Raw genomic sequence first — 21,917 nt, forward strand, 5'->3', positions numbered from 1 at the left:
TCATCAAAACCAAGAAAAACTTTAAACCTCATTAAATTTGTCTTACAATTTAATATGTTTTCTCTTTACCTTTAATAAATATTTTTAAATCTCATTACTAGTATTTTTATCAGAAGCATTTAATAAGAGCAAAAATATAAAGAGGAGCATTGAAATTTGACAAATGTTTTACAAATAGGACCAAACTTTTTCTTCTCTTTCTGCCCTATAAATAAGACCAGAGAAATATGATCTAAAAATCATTGTAATTTAATTTTTGACAAAGGAACCTAAAGTGGGGGGCGTATTGGAATGTTGGGAAGAGAAAAATACTGTTGGCTTGGAATAACCATGTGCATACGAACTAATATTCAAACAAAACCGCGTGCATATATAACACCTGCAAGTTTTAATGCTGACTTGGAATAACCGCTGTCAGTCATTGACTTCGCTTCACAACTAATGCATTCTCTCCACAGTACAACACATGGGACATGGAATTGCATACCAAAATAATAGTAAAGTAACCATTGCAGTGTGAAATTGAATTAATCTGACACCCTACACAGCAGAAGTTTGCGTTTCTTTTGTCTACTTCAAAGTTCTGGGCAGAATCTGCATCAACTTGATGTCGGTTCAGAACTCTCTCCGTAGCAACGGATGATAAGAGTGGATATGTATTCTGCCACAAAATTGCTAGCACTGAGTTCACAAATAGTAAATTCTAAATTTCATTCAGATAATCAAACTATCCAGATCAACTTAAACCGGTTTTCCAACTCGTGCTTGCTTTGTGATTTAATTGTTTTGAGTAAGAGGGACCCTGATCCCATGTTTGAGGGTCTGGGTAAGACAGATGTAAGATGATGTTTTAGAAAGATCAACATAGAAGACACGAGTTATTTTCATATAGCCTGTTCCTGACAGTTGGAAATGCTTTAAGGCTACTTCCATTCCAAATTTATTATTGTCCTGGTTTAATTTAACCATTCTTCTCAATCTATTATTTTCATTCACACCTCCTATTTTTGCTTTCCGGTGTATCTTTCTCTTTAGACTATAAATTAATCCATAAAGATAGAAAGATGTTCTGCAGGCATCTTTAAGATGCAATTCTCAATCTCATTACAACCGACATGAAACTGAACAGGAGTAAGATGATGCAGCTAGCACTTGCAGTTTTATGTCACAAGTCAACCAAAAAAAGGGGAACACTAATAGTTACCATGTTGAATTAGTTATCCAAGATACCGAAGCAAGACTCCATCGTTCCCCAATACAAAACCCTTCTTATCATTAATGAACCTGCAGCACATTCAAATTAAGATTTTGTTGGTGGAAGTTCTATAACCTTTAAAAAATTATCTTCTTCCATTCTTATAGCTTCTGCACAACAGAAGTTCATGTCCTCGATTTCTTTCCATCCAGTGCTATGATTGAACATTATGGTCTAGGTACTATCAGTTATATTCTTCCTTGCTCTCTGACATATGAAAAGGAGTAATATCACGAGACAGGTGGATAGATAAAGAGAAAATTACTAATATAGATAATGAAATAAATTTTAAAATTATAAAGGACCTACAGATCAAATATTTGGGGTGTACAAAGAAAAATGCCCTCAATGACATAGGATGATAATATATAAAGTAGGAGGTAATATAAGTAGAAGGACAAGTAACTGTCGGAAGACTGGAAGACCTTGGGCAACATCAACTCATTGTATTATCACGCATTTATATGTAATGTAACATTGTTCAAGTGACGTGGTAAAATGCATAAAAGTAAAACGTCAGTGGTATTTTACTTTTTACCAAGCTTTGCATATATTACCACCTTAAGTCACTGAGAAAGTTTTTACCCAGAAACAAGGTCATATAAAAAACTTTTAAATTTAAGGTCTTTTAGAATAAATAATTTTCGTGGTACTTATTAGTAATTTTCCCAAAAGTGAAAGTGGAGAATATATCAGCCACTTGAGAAGGACTATAGGGTTGGGAGGAATGTTCTCGCAAGTTAATCTGTAATGCGACCAGCTTTAAATTAATAAATGCATGTGAAAAATGCACATTCTGTAGTAATAGAAAGACTAACTTCACTGAGTATAAATTTGCAGCAATGTTATCAGCTGCTTTGTCACGGGTCCATGACTTGCCACCATTAGTAGTTCTCAACAGAACACCACTTCCTCCTGCTGCCCAAGCCTCCTCCTGCATACACAATTGATTTAGTTATAACAAGAAGCTTAGTATTATTCTATACTTAGCATTAGTGAGGGTAATGCAGTATAAAAGGCAAAACAAGAATGATCACAAATAATCAAAATATTATCATAATAATTAATCAATGAAAAAGGAATGAGAATGTTAACTAACTAGAGGGTTAACAATTCCCACACTCAAAGGCATTTATCGATGACAATTACTAATCCTAAAGTTACCCAATCAAATAACAAGACCATACTTATCCCGATTATTAATGTGACTCATTTAAATCATCAATAGATTTTCTTTATCACTATGCATCAGCGGGTATCATTTTTCTTTTTAACAAGTCTATCTATGGGCAAAACACGAGAAATAACACACATAATATAAATGTACCAGTCATACAATTTAAAAACACTAAGGTATCTTCAGCTCACATTACCATGACCCCTAACAGCTCTCCATATTCATGAAGTTGCTTGGATAACTAACTCCACAGTTTTAATCACAGAAGTGATGATAATTCAGAAAGAAAACGTAAATACTTTATATAACCTTCTGAGGCAATCAATTTTGCATGAGCTGGTTCTTTATTAGTCACATTGTGAACTTTTGCTTCATGTGAGAAATATGTGATAAGATGGTTTAAACAATAAAGCAAATCTCTGAATGCGGGAATTCATTACCGCTGAGCGATACCCCACATCAAGAATGCCAAAACCTCGGCTTTGAACAGGAATCTCCTCAAATTCTTCGGTTATCTAAAACAATGAAATACTTCCTCTTCTCAGAAGCATGCAACTAAATTTCAGAAAAGGCAGAAATCCACAAGCAACAATTGACCAACTCACCAAAGTTAACAAGGTAAGTATTATGCTATTAAATTAAATATATTAGTCAAGGGAAAGCTTTACACTGAAACCAAGAAGTACGTGAAAATAATTTATTTTTGTTCAAACATTATTTACCATATTTAGTTCATTTATTAGCCTATCCTTCATTATTTACATTTAAATATTTACTGTACTCAGGAATAACTCCCAACATACTTCTTGATACATTAGAATGACATTCTCAGTGTTTCATACCCCAGTGCCCTTGCTAAGGTAAAGGCCCCCTCCACGAACCAGAAGCCAAAGACCACCATCAGCTCTCCATCCCATGTTCTGTATTCTTCTGGCAACTGCTCTATTATGTGGCTGCCAGAATGCCTGGAAGTTATGGATAGGTGTTAAGCAATATTTATTCAGTTTAACAGTCAAGCAAAATGACATTGATAGAATACTGACTAGCAAGAAAAATTTACCTTTTATCTTATCTTTAATTCAAATTTATCTTTGCTAGAATAAAGAGTATCTTATCTCTTAGGAATTAGGATCATCAAGTCTCATTAGGATTAGGATTTGAGCTCTATAAAATAAGCCATAAACCTTTAATTTGTATTCACCTTTACCTATTGATTGAATTATTGAGTATTGCCGTATTTCTTTCTCCCTCAATTTCTCTTCATTTTCTCCCCCTTTCTTCTGAAATTCCCCTTCCTTATCTTCTCTCTCCCCACTTCCCCATTTTGTTTTACATCATGGAATCCTACGTCTAAGGGTAGAGCTAATATATTTTATGTAGACTTTATATTTAGACCCGCCATGCTTTCAGAAAGAAAGGACAAATTGTTAGAGTAAATGAAAGGATGTCACAAGCAAAGATAGTCCCTTCAGATTTTCTCCATTGGTTTATGTCTTCTAGAGGCATAGAAGAAGACCGAAGAGAACACTTTTGGAGGTTGTTGAGCGAGACTTTTTAATTAACAATATTCCTAAAAACTTAATAATGATAGAGCACAATGACGTCATATAATCCATGTAAAGCTTGTTATTATTGTTATTTATTTCTCCCAGAGGTCTATCCTATCTACAGCATCAATAGGGTCAAAAAACAGAAGAAAAGAAAGTCATCCAGTGTGATGGGTATGATATGAGACATTTATCAGACATGCTTCATATCTAGGGTGACAAACATCTTAAGATCGATAACACAAAACCATCCTCAATTAATCACAGAAATATGTAAGCCATTAACAGAAAACTACAAATAGCAGTTTTCTTCAGCTTTATAAACCTCCTTGTCATAATTTAGTTTGCTCTTTAGTCCAATAACAAAGTAGATGCAGTGTTAATATTCTAAAGAAACCACTGTGTTGGACATAATGGCTTATAACATTATACTTAACTTTAAGTTTTGATGATGTTAAATAAAAATAAGTTAACTACTTATGCCTAATTGTTTTCATATATATATAGTAGTTAACTATGACTATGGAACAAGTGTTTTAAAGTATTTTTACTTATGTTGTTCCATATTACATAAGATTCGGAAAAATGATTTATGTGCATCAAAGTTATTTTATATCATCATACTTTTTTTCATTTTGAATTGATCATATATTCAAGAGTGATTCATAATATTATCTTTCATAACTTGAATATATGCATATTAACAATTGGATTAACCATTTTGTTCATGGTATATCATTTAAGGTTATCCAAAGTGAAGATGTGAGTAAGTATGAAGAGGAACAAAGTTGAAGTCATCATTTGCATGCTACACTTATGATTGAAGAACATAAAGCTAAAGAGAAGGATGATCCAAAAAGAGCTTAAGAAGAATGAAGACATTCATATAAGCTTGGATGCACCTTGAAAGCCTTGAATTTGATAGGTATAATATCATTAGACTAGAAGTCTTTGTGTTAAACTCATTGATTTAGATATGAAGTATTGGCTCAAGATATCTTAAATCAAAACATGCATTTTAGCTCTTAAGAGAAAATGTGGGATATAATTTTCTATAATCATGGTTTTCATCTTTGATCACATATGTCTTACAAGGTTTTAAATGTTTTGATTACTAACTCCCATAAAGTTTTCAAAATTGTTCTATTTACTCAAAATGGAGTTAAGTTGAAAAAATTCATGAACACTTAAAATCTAAGCCTTAAAAAGGAAATTGTGCAGAAAATCTATTTTGACCTTTGGTCATGTTTCGTGTCATATCTCTCACTACAAAGATCATTTTAATGTGAAATATATCTCATTTGAAAATAGACTCAAACAGCTTTTCAATGATAGTTTATTTATTCAAAATGGAGTCCTATTAAGAAAGATATGAACTTTAGAAGTTAAGTGATGAGATATTGATTCTGCATAGTTTTCAGTCTTGACATTCGTCCATTGTTTTGATCATATCTCAAAATATACATTGAATTTGAGTGTGAAACTTGTTTCATTGAAAACTAGATTTCAAGATCTTTTCAACGATATATAATTTGTCAAATTTAGAATTGTATTGAGTAAGTTAGGAAATTATGAAATTATGTTCAGTGAAGCTGCAAAATCACCCGTGAGAGCAGCAGTCATGCACACGTGATTTAGCACCAGTGTTAAATCTCGCAAGAGAGCACCTTGCGTTCACGCATGAAAATGCACCCAGAAGCCTATTTTCACACTGAATAGCCTTTGAATACTAAATCACACGGGAAACAACCTGTACCCCCGCAAGAAATGACCTCAAAAGTCTTGTTTCTCATTCTATAACTTCCATGTTCCAAATCACGTATGAAGACACCTTGCTCCCTTGCGTGATTTGTCTTCTAGGCTCTACAACATGCATTTTCTTACATGATTTAGCAGGTCACTCGCAAGATATTGCACCTATACATATGAAAATTCTAAAACACGCATCAATTAGCACTAGTCATTTACATAATTTTGCACCAACAACTTTAATCACTATGTAACGACTATAAACGGTCACTTGATATCTCTAACACTTATTTCACTCTATAAGCTATAAATTTAATACTCTAAACTGATCTAAACATGAGATTAACCTTAAAAATCATTAAGCTATAAATTCATGATCATATTACTCTTATTATATGAAAATCATTGTTATTGAGCCAATATCATCAATATCTTCATCATTTGAGTATTAGAGCTTCATTATGCTCAAAATTACTCTTAGAGAAAGTTTCAATTGAGTGATTCACATACTCAAAACCTTTGTAAAGGTGAAGGAGAGATTTCCTTAGAATCAAGAGAAGTTGTTCTCTTGAAAAAAAAAAGTTTATTAGTAAAGTAAGCCATTGTAAAGACTCACAAGTGCCTAAACTAAACTTGTAGATATATTGAGGTGGCAAGCACCCACTCAAACTTGTGTTATAGTGAAGAAATCTCAAGTAATTGCTTAAGGGCTGGATGTAAGCTCAAGAGGAGGAGCTGAACCAGGATAAACTATTATTTGCAATCTTTTTTCCCTTAACTCATTATATTTCCAGCAACCTTAGCTTATGCTATATTTTAGTGTTCAAAATATAATTTAATATATTTACATGCTCTTACTCAAACTTGCACTTAGAGATTATTTCAAAATACTCTTACACACATTGTGCTTGTGACAACAACTTCAGTATTCTTGCACACAAAGTTTAGAACTCAAGTTTGCCTAAACCATCCCTTGAACACACTTTTGCTAAAAAAGTTTTGAAAGAACCAAAATTTCCTCATACAACCAATTCACCTTCCTCTTGAGTGTATTGCCATATCCAACACTTTGAAGGCTTAAACCATTATTTCACAATCCATTCGACATAATTTTGACTTTATATCAAGCAAGAAATACGTGTTTTTGTCTTTCTAAGTCAGAGTAGACCAAATGTATAAATACAGTTGCAAGGTAGCCTTACCAAAGGTATCAATATCATATTGAGCCAAAACAAAGTTCAGCAATGAGTAAAAAGCTTCACCTGGCCAGGTTCCCAGGTTAGGTAGAAGTTTCCACGACTTGAGACTGCAACATAACTTCCATCTGGTGAGCGATTGACAGTATTGAAAGTTCCAGTATAATAGCTTGCACCACTAATGCCGCTAGAAACTGTTCTGAAGAGGCAACATAGATAAATGTCTCAATATATACAAATGAGTAAATGATAGCAATATAAATCATGTGCAAGAGATTTCCTGAATAAGTTTTAAGCATTAAAAATTTGGTAACCCTAATTGTAGCATTAAGTCTTTATCAATGCAGCATTTACTATTTTGAAGAAATGCATATTTTTTAAATAGCATCACAAAACGGTAGAGAGAAAGAGAAAAAACAAAAAAGGAAGCAAAAGCGTTAGATAAAAAATGATAACTTCAGCAATGAGGTATTGTTTTAAATGATGTTCACTTATCCTCTACAAGCCACTTCATCAAATGAATGTGAAGAAGAAATAATATTCAAGCAGAAAAGTTTTCTGGTTCATGGCCCATGACCAGATTGACTGTGTGACTGGATTGATTGATTTTGTGCGAGACAAGGGGAGGGTTGGGAGTTAAAAATAGAAACATAATGCTGTATCCTGTATCAAAGGTATCATGACTTTGCTAGAACACAAACTACAATACTTTCAAACCACTAACGGGAAAGAGGGGAGAAATTTGAAGGGGAAGAAGCACAGTTGCTAGCTAGCACATTCTCTTTGACTCTTCAGTCTTGATCATCCTATCCTGATCATTTTCATACTTCTTTTTCTTTCATTATTTTTGTAATCTAATTCTTCAAGTACAAGCACGACTCTATTAAACTCCTGCAGCAGTAAGTATACTTTGTGCATGCATATGAGTTGAAGAAGGCCCAAGAAAGGAAAAGAGTTTAACATGCAACAAGAAAAAGAAAGAAGTTAATAACATCAAGACAGTAAATAGTGATTAAATAGCCATTTATCGAAAATTCACCTATTAAGAGTAGCTGACACAGTTTCCTGAACTGCAGCTCTCCAGTTATAACCCCTGTTTGACGTAATATAAATTGCCCCTTCATCGGTTACCATCTCTGCACTCCTCTCGCCAGTTGCCTTTATGTATACCTGCAGATTTGATAGCAGAGTTGCAATCTTTACCAACAATAACCATATAAAGAGGATGCAATAATTTCAGACTTTTCTGCAAGACAATGAACAATAGAGATTTCATGAAGGCCATACACCGGAGAAATAAAACTGGAGAGAGGAATCAAATTAAAACAGCACATGTAACAGAATTAAGAACAAAAAATTTTAACAAATAGTCAATTTAGTTTGCAAATATTCTGTAGTTATATAGTTGTTATACAGAGTAAAATCCAACTTGATGCTTTTTTTAACATATATATATATATATATATATAATTAAACTATTTGCTTGTCTTATGTTTTACAGTTTATTTATATCTGCTGTCCGTGATCATTGTTATATGGCTATATGGCGCAGTCATTTTTTATGAAACACAAACACTTGAATATATAAAACTAGAAATCATACAAGAAATTTCAAGCAAGCATACCATATCTCCAGGAAGTTGAGCACTAAGTGGTATCCTTTCCCAGCTCTCTCCCGCATTCGAAGTGTACAACAGGATTGCTGGTTTTCCCACTATCCATCCTTCCTTCCCTTTGAAGCTGATTGAATTAAATCTATAGTTAAAATCCTCTTCTTCTGCTGAGGGTATTGAACGGGGAATCCAAGTGTTACCACCATCTTTTGTCTCCAAAATGGTCTGCCTGGTCCCCAGAAGAAATCCTACCACAAGAAGCATGGCCATATTTTAGTAAGAAGATCAAATTTAAATAAAAATGTAATTTGTCGTATCAAGACCGTGATATTGAGAAAGATTAAACTAAAAAGCATATTGCAGCATAAATTTAGCAATGTTAAATTTGAGGATCCCTAATAGCAACGACTACAGACTTTGAATAAATTTTTTGAGGGGATGGGGATCGCCAGTAGCTTATTATGGGGACTCTCAAGAGCCCATTCATTGCATTACTGTACAGACCTGGTGCATCCTACCAATTGTAGCATTAATATTTGCTCACTGAAAGCTCATAAATGATTTTATTGCAATCTATATTCTATAAGATGCACCTAAAAGAAAAGGCCCCTTGTTCATGAAGTCAGGCTTGGGTCATCCTTGTTTGAGTTAATTAAGAAAGTGGCAGCATTAAGCAAGGTGACAAAAAACAAGAAGGAACAAAAAGGAACAACGATAACTAAGTAGAATCTAATAATACGTAATAAGTGTCCTTATGATACTAAGTTTCTCAATCTAACTAGGATTCTAAGATACGGACAGAACTATTGGAACAATAGCCATTATTCAAATCCCTTTTTAAACCCTGAATAACCTAAATTGTCCAATTAAAAACTCTAATCCCTAAACAATATTACATTGTTACATGATAAAATAAATATTAAATTATATTCTGATAATGCATTTGATTTTTACTGCATAATTTTTTGGTTGATTTCTATCAACAAGTGTCTTGGCTAGTGAACCAGGCTTGCAAATTATCTAGGTAGTTAGCAGTTAATTAATCAGAAAGTGTAGATTTTCTTCAATATATCCTTAAAAACTGTAAGTGTTCCGCAGGGAGACCCTCCACCAGCAGTTTAAGGTTGAGTAAGACTGTTTAAAAGCGGAATGACCAAAAAACAGTATGCTCTAAGTCTGTGATTTTCCTGTACTTGCTCGGAACTCAGAAGCCAGTGATCGATGACCCAGAGAAATAATGTGCAACTGCTAAACTGACCGTGATTCAAGTCGTCGGGCACAAATGCGATGTCAAGAAGTACAACGCCGGGGTCTATAGGGAGGTAAACTCTTTCCCACTCCGACAGGGCTTCTTCGGACCTGGCCAATTGCTCAAATCCGATTAATGAAGGTACAGACAGCGAAATCGCAGCAGTCTCAGCAATGAAGCACCTCCGGTTGAGCGAGGATTGCTGCAGGGAAGCTTTGGGAATGAATCTAGCCGGGGCTTGAGCATTTCGCCAATGACGATTTCGAGAATCGGAGAAGATAGAGGTGAAGGGCCTCAACAAGATCACTGGCTTGGAGGAGTCAGTGAATTGCAGGGTCGCCATTTTCGAATAAGCCTTTTGCTCTCTCTCTCTCTCTCTCTCTCTAGCTTTGAGCTTCTTATCCGTCTATGTTATCCGAAATGCATTTTCTCCAACGGCTTCGCGGGCGATTTGAGGGCGCCATTGTACACGTGGTATCATTGGATTGCAAGGCTCTCACGACTCATATTACCAGCGGTTGAGACATACGACGCCGTTGTCAACTGGGGAAGAAGCACCAATTGACCAACTGGTTGGATCCAAAATAAAAGGAAAATGACAATTAGATCCACAAAAACATTGAATACAATTATAAATTTTCAATTGTTGAAATTCTAAAATGCGATCATGTTTATTTCTTGCAATTAAAAAAATTGTAAATAATTAGTTGGGAAATCAACAAAATCCAGTTAGGATTATTTATAATGTCAATTAAAAATAAAAATTAATTATAAATTTTAATTTTCTTATGGTTGATGTATAGATAAACCACTAAAAAAATTGATAAAATATATCTTGAGATCGTTTATGACATTAGTAGAGAATTTATGAGAATCAATTATAAATCACAAGGCAATTACTTATAACTTTTTATTGTCAATATATAGATAAATCATTTGAAAAATCTACAAAATTCATTTAGAATTATTTATAATGTTAATTAAAAATTTACGAAAATCAGTCATAAATTACAAGCAAATTGCTTATGAATTTTTGTTGTTAATATATAGATGAATAGCTTGAAAAAGTAACATAAGATGTTTGAGAATCTTTATAGAATTAGTTGAGAGAAAATCAATAAAATATACTTTATTGCAAGAAAAAATAATGGTCCATTATTGAAATTTTAATAATTTAAAAATTGTAATTAATATTATTTACATGGGTTCAGTAATTATTATTTTCCAAGTAAAAACTAGAATGATTGTGGCAACAAAAAAAAAAAGAGTCAAAAGTTACCTTCACCTCCAAACTTTTCTCTTAAAATTTTTGTGGGTATTCTAAACTCATTTTGTGTCATTTTTATTCTTGAACATTTGAAATTTGTTTTCTTGTCATCCTACCATCTATGTGCCCAACAATTCCATTAATAAGCCCTCACTTTGTTAAGCTGGCATTCTTTAATATTTGTATAATAAAATATTATATATGGGTCTCACTTTTCATCTTTCTCTCCTCTCTCTCAACCTACCCCACATTCACTCTCCTCCATTCCTCCTCATTCACTCTCCTTCAATCCTTGCCTCCCCCACATTCACTCTCCTCCATCCCCTCTCTCTCCTCCAGTCCTCCTTACTTTGCAACCCACTAGTTCTACACTTTTGTAAGTAAAAAATTAAATCAAATTTCTTATCAAAGAGATTGAAAAAAAAATGTTCGACTTAGAAAATTTATTGAGAACATAATGACGATTATCATATGTATTTTGATTTACTAATTGAACCAAGCCTAAGACCCTATTTAGTATAAGGGAATGAGAAAGTGGGATTGATATTAGCACTGATTAATCCCAAGTTTTTATATTTAGTGTGAGGGAATAAAGATTTTAATCCCAAACTCAAATCCATCTAAGTGAGAATACTCAATACTAGCACCCCTATGGTATTGTGAAATCCATCCAGAGATTAATTTTTTTAAGACCAAATTGCCCCTTGTTCTTGCTTCATGGTCTGTCCTCATCTTCTTCTTTCTATTATTCAGAGCTTCAACAATCCATTTCCTTCACCTTCTTCTCTTGATTTTCCATTTGATCTCTTGATTATGTGGGTTCAATTATTCCTACTTCAACAATACATTTTTGTCATCTTCATCTTTGAACTCAAGTTAGCGGCTGTTGATGGCAATTTTGAAGTCATCTTCTTCAGTTTAGTGGCAACATCTTTAAACACAGATCTATGAATTGCGTCACTATGTTTGCTCTTTAGAAAGGCAGATTAGAAAAAAAGTTTAGTTTATCTCTTTGCGTTCAAGTCGATTTTGTTGCCTTAGCTTTAAATAATGGAACCCAAATCCATCTTTTTTTTTTCACTCTTTGGAAAGGTAATTTTGCTTCAACAGTGAAGTTTGCAACAAGAAAGGGGAAGAGAAAGAGGATGATGAAGATGTTCGATAGTGAAGGTTGGGGCAAGAGAGGGAGGATGATGATGGAGAAAAAGATGAAGGTAATATTGTCTTTTAGCTAGCTTTTTTTGGGTAAACTTGAGTCATTTTTTTAATCTCACGACGTATCAAACATGATTTTAAAACTTATTTTCACTTTCAATCCCACTACCAATTCTAATTTCAATCCCATAAAATTTAGTACTCTGTACCAAACAAGGCCTTCAATCCTTGCCTCCCGCACATTCACTCTCCTTCATTCCCTCTCTCTCCTCCTCCATACCCTCTCTCTCCTCCATTCCTCCACACTTTGCAACCTATCAGTTTTAGACTTTTGTCGATAAAAAATTAAATCAAATTTCTCATCAAAAAGATTGAAAAAAAAAGAGTTCAACTTAAAAAATTCATTGAGAATATAATTAACGATCATCATATGTATTTTGATTCATTAATTGAACTATGCCTTATTGTTATAATAACTCTCTTTTTAGAGGTATATAGTATAAGTAATTAGGCATGTCAACTCTGCAAATGACTCATTTCTAGTTATTTTTAGTTGCCTTGGTTTGGGCATTAGGCTTAAGGAAAAGTTAACATATGTCAATTTTATTCCGACAACTAATATGATTTCAATTATTGTCTATAGGGATGAATTTTTATCGAATATTTAAGACATCTATTTTTTTAATATTTTTATTTTGATACAATTTTTGATGATATAGAAAGCTTTACTAACAAGAATTAGTTCAATTAGCAAGATATTAGCCCTTGTTCTACAAAATTGGTGATTCAAATCTCATTAATGTATATGCAAGGGGAAAAAAATGGGATGGATTAGCCATTTTTATATTTGGGTTGAGAAAACCCAAACCCAGTGCAAATGCGTGAATTGGAGAATTAAACAAGACAACCTACCAACCAATACATTTTTCTTTTTGGGATTTCATATGGTTACATTATTCTTGATTTTACTTTTCTCGTTAAAGATATAAACGGGAAGTATTGAAAATATTAGAGAAGATATCAATAAAAAATCTTTAAAATAATTTAATATTTGATAAAGATAATTTGAATGGATCGGATACTTATCAAAACTACTTCTCTAGTTCTATAGAGAGAGAATGTTTGTTTTGATCCTATTTATAAATCACCTAAATAATTATTATACCATCCTTACTATTTTGCTCCTGCTAAATGTAGGAAAGTTTATCAAATATTAAAATATTTTATTTAAAGTATGTATATTTAATAGGGATAAAATTAAAAACTTACTAAATTTTTAAACTGAGTTAATGAGATTTAAAATTTTTTTAATTTTAGTAAAAATATTAAAAATGATTTATAAATAGAATTAGATAGAGTAATTTGTAAATTTATAAATGGACGACATTATCTTTACTTTTAGAGAATGGATCAACTACATTCACTTACGTACCCTTGCATATTTACAGTCCATTTTTTAAGAGAAGAGAACCCGAGCCCTGCATCCTCCAATGCCTGCTGCGGCATTTAAACCTGCATCCTCCCCATTACAAGAGGAGCAGAGTTGCCAGTATTCTAGCATCCCTTGGCATTTATGACATTCACTTGAAATAAAAATTTAGAGTAAACGGAACAGTGAAATTTATAAAATTAAAGGCTGGTCTCAAATCTATAATGGTTCAAATCCCACCATAAATAAAAATAAAAACCTCTTTCACGAGAAATTTGTAAATAAATCTCCAACTAATAAATATATTTTAGTAATTGATCAATATTATCATGCATGAATATCACCCACCGCCATCAATATATACATATAGAATATCTAACTTTTCAAATCCTATCCAATATTGCTTCGCAAATCAAATTTAGAAGAGTCAACTCCATATTGGAAAGTTGACATTTCCTGTCATTAATGATTATCCTCTACAATATTTAAGTTGACCATATAAGCCATAATCAATGTTAGGAAAATGAATTCAAAGCATGAATTTCTCAGGTAGAAAATCAATGTTTTTTTTTGGGTGAAGAGAAAATTAATATTTTTAACTGCAGGGTTGTTGACCCAAAAAAATTGTAAGGTCTAAGTGCAAACAAGCAAAGTCCGCATGGGACAGGCGAGCCACAAAACGCAGCCTGAGATATTTTAAAACATTTTTTATTATAAATACCTCATGTTCCCTGCATAAATAATAAATCAACTAAAGACACTGCTTTAAAAAAAAAAAGAAAAGAAAAGAGGAAGCTAGAGACAGGCATTAGTTAAGGGAATTGGTTTGATGAGCATCGTGATGCTCAGCACCAAATCGTTTGGTAGTGCATTTTTTTTTGTTTTTTTAATTACAAACTCATTATAATAATAAATAAATATTATAAAATTATTATTTTAATATTTAATAAATAAATACTAAGATGTTAAAATTAAATCAGAGTAGCTCGAATAAAAATCTTAGTTTGAACAGTTTAAAATTATATTAAAAAAATACAAAAAATGATTTGAAGAGTTTAAAATTGGGGTTGAGTTTAGTAAAATGAATTAGTTTCTTACACTGTAACAAATAAATATTTGAATTCTTGTTAAGAAAAGTATTTATATTTAATACTTGATCATGCCTTGAATAATATTACTTTTCATAGATAGACAACTGTGCAAAATTAATAAAATAAAAAATAAAATATTTTTTGTTTTCAATTCTAATTTTTTCAGTATAGTCTTAAGCTGTTCAGATCAAAATTTATATATGAACTATTCAAATCAAATTTTAATGAATCAAACTATTAAGGTTTAATTTTAATATCTTAATATTTATTTGTTTATTAAATATTAAAATAATAATTTTATAATATTTATTTATTATTATTATAATGAGTTTATGATTTGAAAGAAGCAAATGGCAGTGTTTTAGTGCTAAGCACCATGGTGCTTATGAGCACCACTGTGTTCATCTTAAGATGAGCACCGAAACCGAGCCCATTAGCTAAGTTGAAAATTCTAGAGCGAAGAACCCCGACGCAACAAAATATGTGTACTCGAATTATTTTAGGCAAAATTAAAGGAGCATCTCAAATACTGACAAGTCATTTATGACAATAAGGATACCATTTATTCAAATAAAGTTGATAAAACAAAATCATACTCATTTAGTGCAAGACAATTGAATTTATTGCATACACCAGCATTTGAAATTTCAAAATTAATGCTCGTGTGATATATTCCAAAGGTAAAAGTGAATGCGATTGATTGCAAGAATTTAAAAGATGAATGATATGAATGCATCTTATATATTACAGATCAAAGCTTTCTTGGGTGACAGAAATTAGGAAAAGGCGAGCGGAAACATGGGATTCAACAGAGGAAAGCTCGTAGCAGTGTTGGTCGGGCTGCGTGTCTGTCTGATGTTTCATAATGTTTCTCTGCCGATTATGGAACGGTACTCATAAAATCATTGTTGTACTGTGAGGCTAAACGGTCAGGAAAGTTGCCTCCCAATCAAAGAGTGTAATAGCGAGCAGATTCTGACCTCAAGAATGGTCAAGATGCCAATGTAATTTTCTTCTTCTTCCAATAATTCGTCTATTTCCCTCTTTATTTCTCACTCTTCCTCCTTTTTCTCACATCAAAACGGAGACCCTTATTTTTTAATCAGCACTGGACATTCTCAGTGTAAATGATTCTTAACTTGTTCCTTCCGACTATGTATGCATGCTTGCTCATGTAGATCGACCTGGTGGGAGGATACTATGATGCTGGAGACAATCTAAAACTAGGGTTTGCAATGGCATTTACAATAACGATGTTGTCACGGAGCACATTAGAGCTCAGAGACAAACTGGCTGTTAAAAATGAGTTTTGAAATGTGTTGGCAGCCATAAAGTGGGGCACAAACTACTTGATGAAGGCACACGTCACCAGACGTGCTTTACGGAGAGTTTGGGGATGCTGATTGTGACCATGCTTGTTGGCAAAGGCCAGAGGACATGACCACCCCTCGCTTTGCTTTCTGAATCGACGCTTACCATCCCGGCTCCGATCTTGCCATCGAGACCTTTACCACCTTGGCCGCCAACTCCATAGCTTTCCAACTAGTCAACATCGCATATGCTTCCCAGCTACTCAATTATACAACTCATGTACACACACACACACAAATATATATAAAGCCAACAGATAATTATGAATTGATATTTAAATGATTTAGATTAATCTGATCAGGCCCAAGGACAAAAAACTAATTTATTGTGTTTTGATCATGTTGCAGCTGTTTGAGTTTGCCCAAAACAAGCCAGGACTTTATTAGGATAGCATCCAAGCACAAAGAAAGTATATGCCACCAGAAGATATCAGGCAATTAATCTATCTATTTGTATAAAAATGGCATGCACTAAAGAAATTTATCCAAGATGATAAGGCCCGGGACTCAAGTTATTTTTTAAAAAATATGTTTTTACAAAAATAAACAGTTCTTCCAATCTTATGCCCACGTAAACGTGTATGCATGCATGCAAGTGAATTGCATATATATATATATATATATTAAAAGAAGCTACGGAACATGTGTGTCTAATTATTGGTTGGGCAATTGGCAGGGCAAAATGGTTTGGGCGGCTGCATGGCTTCATCGTGCCAGTGGATCGAAGGCTTATTTAGATTACCTGGCCCAAAATAGTCCCAACGGCCAGAGATCTTCCTTCTCCTGGGATGATAAGTATGTTGATGCCCAGATTCTTGTTGTCAAGGTGTGTATATGTAAAACACACACACACTCTCTGATTATAAAAATTGAAGAGTTTAATTAATAAATATATGCGTTATTAATATAATGGAGATGGTGCTAGAGGGAAAAGTGGATGATGAAGGGGCGTGGGGAGAATACAAGAAGCAGGCGGAGAAATTCATATGCTTGTGTGCTCAGAACAGAAAACTGGGGACAGCAATGCGAAGAAAATGCCTGGCGACTTCCTTTGGTTTCTGCTTTTGGATAACCTTCAATACGTCACCACCGCTACCTTCTCCATCTTCATCTATTCCTAATATCTTGCCGCTCATCATGCCTCTCTCCACACCGTCTCCCCCTCCGATCTCACTTTATTTGTCAGGTCTCAGGCAGACTACATTTTGGGGTCCAACCCCAAGGAAATGAGTTGCATGATCGGCTACGGGTCGAATTATTCATAGAAGATCCATCACAGAAGAACGTCCATTGTATCGGTGAAGAAGGATCCGTCTCCGATGACGTGCAAGGGCGGATATGAACAGTGGTTTAACCAGAACGAAGCTAACCCTAATGTGTTGGAGGAGGTACTGCTCGGCCCTGACTCCAGTGATCACTATGACGATTCGAGGTCTGACTACCAACTAGCAGAGCCCACCACTATCACTAATGCCCCTATGGTCGGAGTTTTTGCTTTTCTTGCTTAGACCTTAGATGATAACATTCAAGATCTGTTGCTAAGACTGACTAATGCCTACATAAATGTATACCAACAAGGGTCCAGTCGTGATATATGCATAATTTAATTAATTTGAGTCTGTCAGCTAGCCAGTGTTAGATTTATTTGCAAATTCGGGGCTGTAAGTTAAATATCTTAAATTTGTATTTAAAAAATTAGGCTAGACCAGGCCTAGAGAGAACAGAAAATCTGCGATAACTTGCACTGAACATTGCTTGGTGGATCACGTACTCCCTGAATTAGATCTCCACATTGGCCAGGTTGTGGTTGCATATATGGGAAGGCTGTGTTGTTATAGAATCTAATCTTTTAGCAAGATACTTTACTAATCTTCAAAAAGCACTCCAGCAGGTTGCCCTAACTAGAGTGCTTTAACATGCTTAAAAGTGTTCCTATAATCCTCATAGATTTACTTATAATGCTTATGAGAAAGCTTTAGAAGCACTCTCGTATATTTTGAAGTGCTACCTACATATGGGAGTACTTCAAACGAAAAATAAGTGTTTTAAAAAGCATTTTTTTATAGTAAGGCTAATGATTGAGATGATTCACTTGAAAATACTAGTGATTTCATATCTGAAGCTTCAATAAATTTTGATATAAAAGAAAAGCCTATTTTTTATAATAGTTTATTCAAATTATTTATGCCTCAAATGAGATGATTAGACCAATATTACAAAAACAAGATTTTCCATAACATATGCAAGTTTGCAGCATTTATATATATATCAAGCTAATAAAGTACTGTAAATACCCTCTAAAATTGGCTTTATGATAAGAACCAAAGATTTTGATTGTGTGAACTACACTATAGTCCGATATATGTTCAAATAAGCTTAAGAGTATAGATGGGTAACATACTTATTCTTCTTGCTTATGTCTAAATGAAACAAAAAGATATTTCTATAGGAAACAAATAGATTTAGAAGACTTATATTGCATGGTTTGTTATCCCAAAATGAGGGGAGATAATGAATAGCTAAAAATGAAAATTGAATGAATGCATTCTTATATATTATATAGTTTCTCTCTCTCTCTCTCTCTCTCTCTCTCTCGCACACACACACAAATGAACCATAAGTTCATAAAATATTGTATTCATGAAATATTAGAAAATGCTAGAAGTAAATATTGACACAATAAAAATTATTGAATTCATATTCTAGTTGACAATGTTCTAGGAGACAAAGAAAAAAAAATTGCATCATGCCTAAAGCGTGAAAGGCAAATTGGTTCCTAAGAAAACAAATCTTATATCAAGAGAAAAAGAGAAGCACATAATTAAGATGATCATATTAAAGAGGCTAGCATGTCAGAAGAGGCCAAGACATGATTGACTTTAAGTCAGTATGAGAAGAGGATCATGTACCTGATAACAATAAAGTGATCTTGAAAAGTCATGTTAATATGAGAAATGATGAAACTAAAAAGGCCCAGAAGAGGATCAGGTACTTGATAACAATAAAATGATATTGAAAAGATATTTCAATATGAGATATGATACAAGCGAAAAGAATAAAGTTGTCGATAACACTTTTAATGAGAATGAAATATTACAGTCAAATGAGGATCTTGATAGAAAGGTGATCGGATAAGAAAAATGACACAATACAAGTATAATTCCATTCACTTGTTCATAATATGAAAGCCATGAACTTATCATTCAAGTACCTAAAGTGCAATATTATACATGAGTATTCATGAAAAAGAGTAATATGAAATGTCACATGCAAAGCTTAACTTTCAATATAAAAATATCTTATAAAGATTCAAAATATGCATTAATATATTATTTTTGTGGTAGATGAAATTACTTTTGACATGTTATTAGTCTAGCAATATAGAAATATGATATGCGTCTAATAAATGCTGGCTTATTTATATAACTATATATATACAGTGATATTAATTACTTGAAAATCCTAGAAGGATATTCCAAAGAACAAGAGTTTATAAAGATTCTTGAGAAATTTTCTTTGTCATCATATTTATTCGTATGATTTTATACATATCAATTTAGCATTACTGAATATTCTAAAGAACTTAATTATGTGAACACTTGGTTGTTACAACAAGATGTTGGATGATTAGATATGGATCGAGATCATTCTTCTTCAAGAGAATAATGAAATATAGTCTTGAAGTATTGTATATGAATGTTTTCATATCACACTTATTTATAGTATTGCATTTATTTGCAATGAAATTATGCATTTGATATGATTGTACGAAAAATTATGTATGGTTACTTTAATAAACTTATTTAGGATCAAAGTTTGTTGATTATGTACATGTATTATATATGTCTAGTTTGAACTACACAAGTTGACCTCTAAGAGATTATTTATTTGTGAAAATGCACATATATTGTAACACACAAAATTTTTTTAAAATAATTTAACTCAACCATAGTTGGGTTATAGCCACCCAACACATTCTTATATCAATATTTTTAATATAAAAAATTTTATAATTGGCTTCAACTCACACACTATAACATTTCAGATAAATTTTTATCTCCCACATGCCATTAGGCTAAATCACATTTGTCCATCCTTATACTCCCAACAAGTAAACTAAATCACATTTGTTCATCCTTATACTCCCAACAAGTAAAATAAGCAATTTAGTTAATTTTCAACACAAGCCAGTTATTTGGCCTTATAATCATGCCATTTTAACCAATCCAAAGTAAACCAAATATTAAAATTATAGTCATCCAAATTGTACCAAAAATAGAAATAGTTTGAAAGGCATGATTATATTTATATATTCATATAATTGACAATAAATAAAAAGCCCTAATACTGACAATATAACACATTATAAATCATAAATTAAATACCCAAAAGAGACAGTGGATCTATACCACTAAGCCTCTGGGACTCCTCCACGTGTCACTCATGGCTCTTCTCTTGAAAATTGTTAACCATATAATGAGACTCAAAAGTCCCAGTAACCAAAGCCAATTTATGATAGTGTATACAAACAGTCAAGTGTGTGCTTACTAAGTGAGAATTAAAAATAATATAATTCCAACAAATATAAGAAATATTACAATACACACAAACAACCATCCTTATATCCCTCCATTAACCTCGAGCCGTAGCCCTCACTCGGTGTTAAATTACCCGGCCAAAGGTAGATTAGCCTGAGCCCTTACAAGCCACCTATTGAGCTCCAATAGGGGCGTACCACGTGCACATAAATACAACAATAATAGCAAGTCTCCCAACACCTCCCACAATAATTAAACAAATTCATAATAATATTGCACAATTATACAATATTATAAAATTCATAATTTTCTCAATAATCACCCAATTAACATGAAGTAACACTAATCACAAATTAAAAGCATGGTTACCTTGTGGCTTTTTTAATAAATTATTCCTTAAAATTTCTCTCTCACCACAATCTTCACCAGTAATACAATCTACAAATAACATATTATTTATAAATATTAGTTTTAATTTTTAAAACTAATAAAATAATTCTAATAATAGAATTAAAAATATAACATAATTCCTAATCTCAATCTTAATACAAATCTATAGTTAATACTATTAAGTAAAATTTTTAACTCCTCTTTTAATTATCAATAAACATTAATAATCTAAAAATCAACTTCTAAATTAATTTCTATTATCAAAATTTTTTTTATTTCATAAATTCGTACCTAAAATACCCAAAAATTAAAAATTGAATCTCTAACTTAGAATCATAATCCTATAACCATAATAATTCATTTCTCATCCCAAATAATCATCTAAACCTCAATAAATCAATATATATTTTCAGATCTAGTTTAGAATTTGATCTATAAGCTACAAATTTAAAGATCATCAATAAATTTATACTCTAGAACATTTATTATACTACTAACAACCTCAAAAATAATATTTATTTAAAATAAATTCATCCCTCTTCCAGATCTTAAATTTTCTACCACTACAAACTCAGAAACCAAAGAAGAAGGATGACTAAAAAAAATTTTTAGAACACTTACTTAGTCTTAAAAAGCTTAAAATCACACCCTAAATATCCTATTAAAAACTCTTACCTTAAAAATTTAGATATTTCGCACCGGCGACTCGCGTTCTCTCTGCCTCAGCGCGCACGAAGGAATGAATGAAGAAACGAAGGAACAAGTGAGTTTTTATAAAAATTCAGTGGGTCCCACATATTTTTTTATTATTTCTTCTTTTCTCTCTCTCTCTTTTTTATTATTATTATTATATACATAATGATTGTTGTGCGGTGGCCGAAAGCAATTTTG

At 32.6% G+C, this 21,917-nt stretch overlaps 2 protein-coding genes across 4 annotated transcripts; one reads left to right on the top strand and one right to left on the bottom strand.

The window, feature by feature from the left end:
• Positions 1-292: 292 nt before the first annotated feature.
• LOC129311478 (photosystem II stability/assembly factor HCF136, chloroplastic) lies at positions 293-10,211 on the bottom strand. 3 transcript variants are annotated; one of them, XM_054953802.1, is made up of 9 exons: positions 9,796-10,210; positions 8,550-8,785; positions 7,964-8,094; positions 6,991-7,123; positions 3,275-3,397; positions 2,873-2,947; positions 2,074-2,189; positions 1,205-1,284; positions 293-661 (listed from the first exon to the last, which is right to left on the bottom strand). In XM_054953802.1, exons 1-8 carry the CDS (start codon positions 10,127-10,129, stop codon positions 1,218-1,220), a joined length of 1,215 nt encoding a protein of 404 aa, XP_054809777.1. In that variant the 5' UTR covers positions 10,130-10,210; the 3' UTR covers positions 293-661; positions 1,205-1,217. The 3 variants fall into 3 exon arrangements, with proteins under 3 accessions (XP_054809777.1, XP_054809778.1, XP_054809780.1); XM_054953803.1 differs by lacking the exon at positions 2,873-2,947 and having other exon boundaries at positions 9,796-10,211; XM_054953805.1 differs by lacking the exons at positions 2,873-2,947; positions 3,275-3,397 and having other exon boundaries at positions 9,796-10,211.
• A 5,315-nt stretch (positions 10,212-15,526) lies between these two features.
• Positions 15,527-17,606, top strand: LOC129310913 (endoglucanase 13-like). The gene is made up of 4 exons (XM_054952804.1): positions 15,527-15,618; positions 16,055-16,145; positions 16,775-16,924; positions 17,364-17,606. The coding sequence occupies exons 1-4, from the start codon at positions 15,527-15,529 to the stop codon at positions 17,604-17,606; spliced, it is 576 nt and encodes a 191-aa protein (XP_054808779.1).
• The last annotated feature ends 4,311 nt before the right edge of the window (positions 17,607-21,917 follow it).

The sequence above is a fragment of the Prosopis cineraria genome, unplaced genomic scaffold (assembly GCF_029017545.1).
Source record: "Prosopis cineraria cultivar Desert tree isolate PC_DT_omini unplaced genomic scaffold, ASM2901754v1 PC5, whole genome shotgun sequence".
Lineage (NCBI taxonomy): Eukaryota > Viridiplantae > Streptophyta > Magnoliopsida > Fabales > Fabaceae > Prosopis > Prosopis cineraria.

Bases quoted from the DNA above. Each gene is read 5' to 3' on its own strand.
- LOC129311478 (XM_054953802.1), bottom strand. From the start codon at position 10,129: ATGGCGACCCTGCAATTCACTGACTCCTCCAAGCCAGTGATCTTGTTG. The intron at 2,948-3,274 runs GTATGAAACACT...TCATTGTTTTAG, and splicing joins ACCTTAGCAAGGGCACTGGG to ATAACCGAAGAATTTGAGGA. The intron at 2,190-2,872 runs GTAATGAATTCC...TTGTGTATGCAG, and splicing joins ATGTGGGGTATCGCTCAGCG to GAGGAGGCTTGGGCAGCAGG.
- LOC129310913 (XM_054952804.1), top strand. From the start codon at position 15,527: ATGGGATTCAACAGAGGAAAGCTCGTAGCAGTGTTGGTCGGGCTGCGT. The intron at 15,619-16,054 runs GTACTCATAAAA...ATGTGTTGGCAG, and splicing joins TCTCTGCCGATTATGGAACG to CCATAAAGTGGGGCACAAAC. The intron at 16,925-17,363 runs GTGTGTATATGT...AATTATTCATAG, and splicing joins CCCAGATTCTTGTTGTCAAG to AAGATCCATCACAGAAGAAC.